Source organism: Otolemur garnettii, unplaced genomic scaffold (genome assembly GCF_000181295.1).
Source record: "Otolemur garnettii isolate 467f Iridium unplaced genomic scaffold, OtoGar3 scaffold00034, whole genome shotgun sequence".
NCBI classification, from domain to species: domain Eukaryota; kingdom Metazoa; phylum Chordata; class Mammalia; order Primates; family Galagidae; genus Otolemur; species Otolemur garnettii.
The window spans coordinates 4,516,504-4,524,264 of NW_003852429.1; the positions used below are offsets into that span (position 1 = coordinate 4,516,504).

At 34.7% G+C, this 7,761-nt stretch overlaps 1 protein-coding gene across 1 annotated transcript in view; it reads left to right on the forward strand.

The window, feature by feature from the left end:
* GPR180 (G protein-coupled receptor 180) overlaps positions 1-7,466 on the forward strand; it is a 28,233-nt gene extending 20,767 nt beyond the window's left edge. The window contains exons 6-9 of the mRNA XM_003789576.2: positions 991-1,148; positions 3,827-4,018; positions 6,112-6,189; positions 7,052-7,466. Of these exons, the coding sequence (XP_003789624.1) occupies positions 991-1,148; positions 3,827-4,018; positions 6,112-6,189; positions 7,052-7,210 (587 nt within the window). The 3' untranslated portion in view covers positions 7,211-7,466. The remainder of the gene's footprint in view (positions 1-990; positions 1,149-3,826; positions 4,019-6,111; positions 6,190-7,051) is intronic.
* The last annotated feature ends 295 nt before the right edge of the window (positions 7,467-7,761 follow it).

A 7,761-nucleotide genomic window follows, 5' to 3' on the forward strand; every position in this document is an offset into this window, starting at 1 on the left:
CTGAAAAGATCCATCATTAATAGGTATTTGGCTTCCAACTGTTAAATATAAATATTATATAGATAATTTTATCTGTTTCTGTAAGAATATTCTTATATGAAAAAAGTAAAAATTGTAAACATCAAAATTATGGATAGAAATGTAAAGAGTTTTATTAAATCGAGATCACAACTTTATTCCAAAATTCACGTCAAAATACATTCTGATGAAAAAGTGATAATGTTTTATTAAATCAATAAATACTAGTTTATAAGTATGCATGGAACTTGAAGCAATTATAGATTTTTGTTGTTTTCTTGAAATGCTGACCTTGATACAGGTAGTTTGGCTACATCCTTTTTTTTGAAGTAGCAGCATTTGTGCAGTGTCAGTGCTGGCCACCTGGTGGCACATCACACTAACGCATGGAGCTTTCCATTTGCCATCAGGACTACGAAACACAAATGCATTCATGTACATAGTTATGATTTAGAAAAGAAATTAAGAGAAAATTAAAGAAACTAAAGCCAATATAATTGGATGTGACAGTGGCTACGCATATAATTTTATTGTTTCTCTTAGTTTTGGAAAATATTCTTCACATTGTAGTTCAGACAACACAAAAACAATAATGAAGGTACTAGGGTTCAACACATTGCAGTTACATTTAAAATTTGTTTCTTTTAATATATAATGAGTTATAGAGAACAAGATTGTGTAGTTAGAAAAGCTAAGAAAAATGAGAAACAGATTTAAGTTTAGACTTACTAGAGATACGCTATGGACATATGTATGTATTTTAAAATAGGAGTATTACCTTTGTTTTAACTATTTTTATAAATATTTAGAAATTGCATGGAAAAATTTTAATTCTTTAGAATTATTATACTTGAATACCTCTTATTGAATAGGCTGGGTTTTTTGTGGTTAACACAGCATTGTCATCTCAATGCAAAAACTGTTCTTTGTATGGTAAAAACTTGGTTGACTTTGGTTTTCATCTCCCATTAGTTTTTGACATTGCTTCCCAAATTCAGATGTTGTACCTACTATTGAGTCTATGCATGGGTTGGACAATAGTCAGAATGAAGAAGTCTCAGAGCAGACCTCTCCAGTGGGATTCTACCCCTGCATCCACTGGCATTGCGGTATTCATTGTCGTGACTCAGGTGAGCGTTGACAGTTGGTGTTTCTGCCTTGCACTATTCAGAATTGCAAACTTGAACACACTTCATTTCTAAACTGAAACCGGTGACCCTTCAGGAATTTCTATCATTTTAAAGGATGAATGTAAAGAGTGATAGATCAAATAATCTCTTAATCTTCTGGGTGCTAGTATATGTAGATTGCAGGATTTCATTGTAATTTACCTGAATTTGAACTTCTGTCAGCTTATTTAAGTATAGTATGCTTAAGGTTAGGCTAAATTCTCATTTCCTACTTCATAGCTTTCTTTCATATTTCCTATCTCCTGGTAAGTACTCAACATTAAAAGAGTGATTCAGTGAATTTGAGATTCAACCTCTCTCAGGAATCTTTAGGATTGACTACTTTATATTGACTGAAAAGAACTCAAGTAATTATCTGAGATTAAAAGGCAAAATACAGACTAAAAAAGAATAAGGTCTTATTCTGAAGAAAAAATATGCTTTATAAAAATAAACCTGGTCTTTTATGAGAATCCTCTATGTCTTCTCTCCCTCCTCCTCTGTCGTGGTCATAATTAACATTATTCTAGGATATCCTTGTCTATGTGCAATGGATTTTTAAAAATTAAGAAAGAAAGGTATAAATATAAAAATTCATTCTGAGCTTGTGACTGGCATAAATGAAAATGAAATATATGTGTACCCAGCTGGGTTCTATAAATAACATTTTAAAAATTTATTTATTTGAGACAGAGTCTCAAGCTGCGGCCCTGGGTAGAGTGCCGTGACGTCACAGCTCATAGCAACCTCCAACTCTTGGGCTTAAGCCATTCTCTTATCCCTGCTTCCCAAGTAGCTGAGACTACAGGCACTCGCCACAATGCCCAGCTATTTTTTGTTGCAGTTGTCATTGTTGCTTAGCTGGCCCGGGCTGGGTTTAAACCCACCAGCCTTGGTGTATGTGGCTGGTGCCCTAGCCAATGAGCTACAGGCGCCAAGCCTATAAAGAACATTTTAATGTAAGTTTAATAGATGAAATAAATTGAAAATGTATTAATGAAGGGAGGGACCAGTCCTTATATCCCTAGTATTTACTCAGTTCTATAGGTTCTGAGTGAAGTAGGAGTATTGAATTTGCATGATTGATTTGAGAAAGAGACCTTATCACAGGTGGTGATATTTAGAAAGGAGATGATAGTGCCAGGAAAGGGCTGATGAGAAGGAATTGATTTGGAAGTGATTACAATAAGGTTAAGATTCCATCGCCTGAATGCTTTTGATCCAGGATGTTAGTATCAGGTTAAATTCTCATTTTGCAATTAATAGCTCTTTTTAACACAATTTTGATTATCATTTCAGTGTAATTTTAATTCATTGTCATAGACAAATACGAATTAAGAATTGAGATTGACACTACACTAGAGTTTAAGTGAGCTTATGAAGAATATATTAGCCGTAGCCCTGATCTTCAATAACAATCCAGACAAAGAGATGAGACAGGCAACCAAAGATATATAAATACATATGTATTTCACACAGATCGCATGTTAGCATATGTATTTGAAAACAGGGGAGTTTGAGTATATAAAAATGTGAATTATGGGATGAGGTAGTTCTATAGTTAAAATAGCGTTGTCATCTCAATGCAAAAACTTCTCAGTGCAACACTTCTGTGTTGCGAAAATTACAGAATACAGGTTAAGAATCAGATGAGCATAATGAGGTGGAACGGAGGCAGGACACTCAGTATAGAGCAGTCCTTGAGCCCAAGAAGGAAATTTCATATGTCAGGATGACAAAGGAATTTACCTACCAAGAATGGTAGTAGGAATAAAATTAGGGTAGAAAATGTGAGTCCAAGGAAAGAAATAAATTGCAGGTAAACCTCATAAAATCTAAGAATTAAATTTAATATTGAGTTTTGATCTCTTCCAAAAGTCCTTGAATGTCGCTATAGATTTAGTTCTGAGGGCTGAGTTGACAAATGAGGGAATGCAGAGGGCTACAGACATGGTAGAAACATTGTATTAATTTCAATGATAGATGTTTAGTAAAGATGGAAGGAACGTGGACACTGATTTCTACTGAATGGCAATAAACAGAATACTTAATGAGGAACTTAAGTTTTTACTGTTAATATGGGAGAAGAGATCGGCAAACAGATAGGAATGAGTAACAGTGTCCTGAGTGCTTAGAGTGAGTGTTAAAATGTTCTCCTTCACTCAGGGGAGTTCCCATGAAAAAGAGTGAAGCCCGAAATCAACAATTTTGACTTGTTAATTTTTGGATTATGCAAGACAGTGAAATGTTTGAAAGTGTCTTGATTTCTTTTGATGGTATTGAAGAAAGAAGGAGATAGATTTAGAAGAAAGTTTGTTAGTTTTCTTAACCTTTTCCATTTATTTTCATCCTTAGAGGTGTCTTATTTGAATCATGATAGGTATAGCACCTTTTAAATCTTTGAATATGATCTTTCTTGATAAAAATACCTTTTGCCTAGCCTCAGGGTATTAGATCAGTGGAAAGACTGTGCCTGTACTTTATTAGTTGACAACTTCTATAGTCTGATAAAAATTAGATCCACTTAAGAATGTTTATATAATGTTTAAGAGGATGTTTACAAAAAAGGTTTAAAAAGTACTTTAACAAAGTAGGTATGCTTTTTTGTCTCTCTCTAAAGGTCATGTTATTTTTTGCAGAGTATTTTGCTACTTTGGGAACAGTTTGAAGATACCAGTCATCATAGCTACCATTCACACCACAACTTAGCAGGGATCCTTCTGATTGTTTTAAGAATTTGCCTGGCATTGTCATTAGGCTGCGGACTCTATCAGATCATCACAGTGGAGAGGAGTACGCTCAAACGGGAGTTCTACATCACCTTTGCCAAAGTACGGATTTGGAAAGAAAGTGGCGTCTTCAGATTAGCAACATCATTCTGATTTCTTGGGGAAATTAATAAATAACCGAGTGCTAACATTTTAAACTTTTATTATGTGTCAGGCACTACTGTAAGTCCTTTATGTGCTTTGGCTCATTTAACCTTCACAACTTCTGTGCTCTAGGTTTTATCCCCATTTTCCATGTCCTCTTTGGCAGGTCTGTTTTGCTTCATTCATCGTTTCTTATCAATGGGGATTTTACATTTTTTCTGTAGCATCAGAACTTAATTTTTTTTAATAGATCGTGGTTGCATTTCTCAGCATTTATTAATTGACTGTGAACTGTTACTCTCAGAGTTGTGCAGTGTTTTATAACAAACTGAGGAGCTGTCCTTCAGCATTAAGGTAGAGCCAGGAGGCCGACTCTATGTTTCTGCCACCTTCACCCCTTGCACATGAGATCTGTTCACATTAATTTGTCTTTGTATGTCCTTACACTACTGAGATCTAAAGGCAAGTTTGATTTTTAATATACTTAATTTAGTAAAAGAAAAGATCAGGAGAGGAAGTGGAGCAGTAACGTCACAGAAACTTCCCTAAAAGGTTCTGTTTTTCTGTCAGATAAAGAGAATCCACATCCCTCCGTCCTAGAGCTCAAACCAGCATTGTGACGTGCTGTTCAGTCAGCCCACACTAGTCTGCAGAGTTGTGGGCCATCCTGAAGCAGTTAGGGAAGGAGGGCCAAATCCCTTCTTTATTCCTAGCCCCGAGCATTGCACAGCTGCTACTACAGCCCTAGGAACCAGCTTCAGGCTTCCGAGTACCAGACAGACAAGAAAATGTCATTTGGCCTTTGAATTTTTCACGGCTACAGGAATGCTTATTTGATAAGGTAGTATGTACTATTTTCCTATTTGTTTTATGTTTCAACAGTACCAAACATTTTCTTGAGCTTAAAAAGATTATTTTACATATTTTAACTTTTTGAATGGGGTCAAAATATCCAAAACTTTAGAGTAGCAAAAAGTATTTCTATTTTTTTTTTTTTTTAAGAGATAGAGTCTTACTTTGTCACCCTCGGTAGAGTGCAGTGGTGTCACAGCTCACAGCAACCTTCATCTCTTGGGCTTAGGCAATTCTCTTGCCTTAGCCTCCCGGGTAGCTGGGACTGCAGGCGCCCACCACAACGCCCAGCTATTTTTTGTTGCAGTTTGGCCAAGGCCAGGTTTGAACCACCACCCTCGGTATTTGGGGCCGGCACCCTACTCACTGAGCCACAGGGACCACCCAGCAAAAGTATTTCTTATCTCTATCATATGTACTCGCTTACCTGTAGCTCCTCATAGCTCCTCCTGCTATTAGGTCCTAATTTATCCTTCCAGAGAATTTTTAACATAGTATATTCCTGTACAGATTTCTCTCCTTTCCTATATAGTTACATACTAAACATATTGCTCTACATCTTGCTTTTTTTTCTTTTCTATCTTCAATGCTTATCTTAATAGCTCTTATTTATTAACTTATTTTTTAAATTCAAATTTAATTTGGGAAAAGAGAATACGTTTCTATGGTTCAAGGAAAAATAGAAAAAGATTCGAAAAATCTTGTCTTTGTATGACCTTACATACAAAGGACAGGTTTCCCCTTAGTTGCCTATTTCCCCCTCCTCTGTCCTACCTATCAAATAGGTAACCACTATTAATGTTTCTTGTGTATTATTACAGAATTTCTTTGTGTATCTACATGTAAATATAAATGTACATTCTTATTTTTATAGAGATTACACATTTATACCTTCATCACTTAGTTATCAATTTATTACTTTTATAATGTGTTTAATATTTGTAGTATTATCAAAATGTGTATATGTAACAGATTGACGGGTACAAGATTATAAATACTCCAAAAAAAAAAAAAAATACTTGGATAGAAACTATTCATAGCATAGCAACAGAAAATTTACTTCCACATTTCATTGCAAGCTTTACTCTGCAAGCCAGTTGCAGTTAATTGGGACCTAAATATGCAAGTAGCATTTTCTTGTCTGGTGTATTTTGACAGTAAACAGAGCCGGACTTATTGGGTGTGTTTATTTGTTTCAGGGCTGTATCTTGTGGTTTTTGTGCCATCCAGGCCTTGCATGCATTTCTGTCATTTTTAGTGACTACCAAAGAGATAAGGTAAGTAACATACCTGCTCAACATAGGTTTTTTCTTTTTAATGGAAATTTAGTCTTTACTGGGAAAATATTAAAGTAGGCCTATTTATTCAGAGATTTCTTAAGTTCTTTATAACTCTGAAACAAAATGTTAAACCATAAGTATATAAATTAGAAGTTTAAAATATAAAATAATTTTCAAAAATTTAGTTTATATGCAAAATGATGGAAATAGTTTTTGTTGTTCCAATGTTAGCTTGTTTTAGAGTACTGTTTTATAAATTAGAGGATTTATAAAATCTCTGTTAAGAAAAAATGATTAAAACTTCTCACTACATAATGGTAAAAATCAAGATATTTATAAACATCAGTCCAGTTGTTTTAATAGACCACAGGCTTGCGTGCCACATTTTGATTGTTTTGACACCTACCTGAACAGCTCCAGCATTTCAAAGGGGAGTTCTGCTGGGAGCCCCTTTCCAAGCAGTGCAGTATGTGCTTGAACACACAAATTAGTGAGCCTGTGAGGGATTTAAAAGGGTAAAGTTCAGATAGGAAAATGCTTTATTTCCCATCACTAGATCAGCCAGGAACCTGATTTTTCTCATAACTTACTAAAACTCCTGGCTGTGGTGCACACGCCTATAAGAGTTTTTCTTCTTGTCTCTTGCTTTGGCACCCATAAACCACTAATGGAAATTTGTCCTTGACCAATTACAGGCCAGTGCATTAGTCCTATTTTTCTACTGAAAATTTTCTTGATAAAATGTACCCATGGCAAAGATGTTACAGAAACCTAGAGTACATGTATAGGTTCCTGATAAATTAAATATAGTTTCCGTGCTTCTGCATGCAGTAAGACATTTTCTTTCTTTTCTTTTCAGGTTATCACCATAGGTGTTATCCTTTGCCAGTCTGCTTCCATGATTATTCTCTACAGACTCTTTCTGTCCCACAGTCTATACTGGGAAGTTTCATCACTTTCCTCAGTAACGTTACCACTGACCATATCATCTGGACACAAAAGTCGCCCTCATTTCTGATGCTTGGTTTTTATTGAAAGGAAAAGTGAATTGGTTAAAAGAGTGCAATAAGGATCCAAATACAATGACTTCTTTTCATACATTGAGTATGAAAAATTGAACAGTGAAAGCATAGCATGTTATTTATATAACTGCATTTAAGCAGTACCAGAACTGAGAAAAGGTAATAAATGAAACGTTTTGAATATACTTAAACAATAAACTTTCAAGAAAGAGTGTTATTGTAAGGTAATTGAAGCAATTTCTATATGGAAATGTGAAAAAGAGTTCTATGATATTTTGGTAAAATATCCACCACTTATAATGCTTCATCTTATATATCAATAGCTAACTCAGGTGTGATAGTCTTCTAAAAAGTAATCAGTTAAATGATTACTGATACATATTAAACTAGTCCAGTTATGAAATCAGTGTGACTCACTGATTTTAAAAACTGCTTTTCTTTTTAATGCTTTAAGAAAAACGCATTTCATGTTTGAGTTTAAAAGAATTGAAACTGAAATTACTTCAGGAAATGAATATAAAGCTTTTGTTTACTTGTCGGGGGGTTA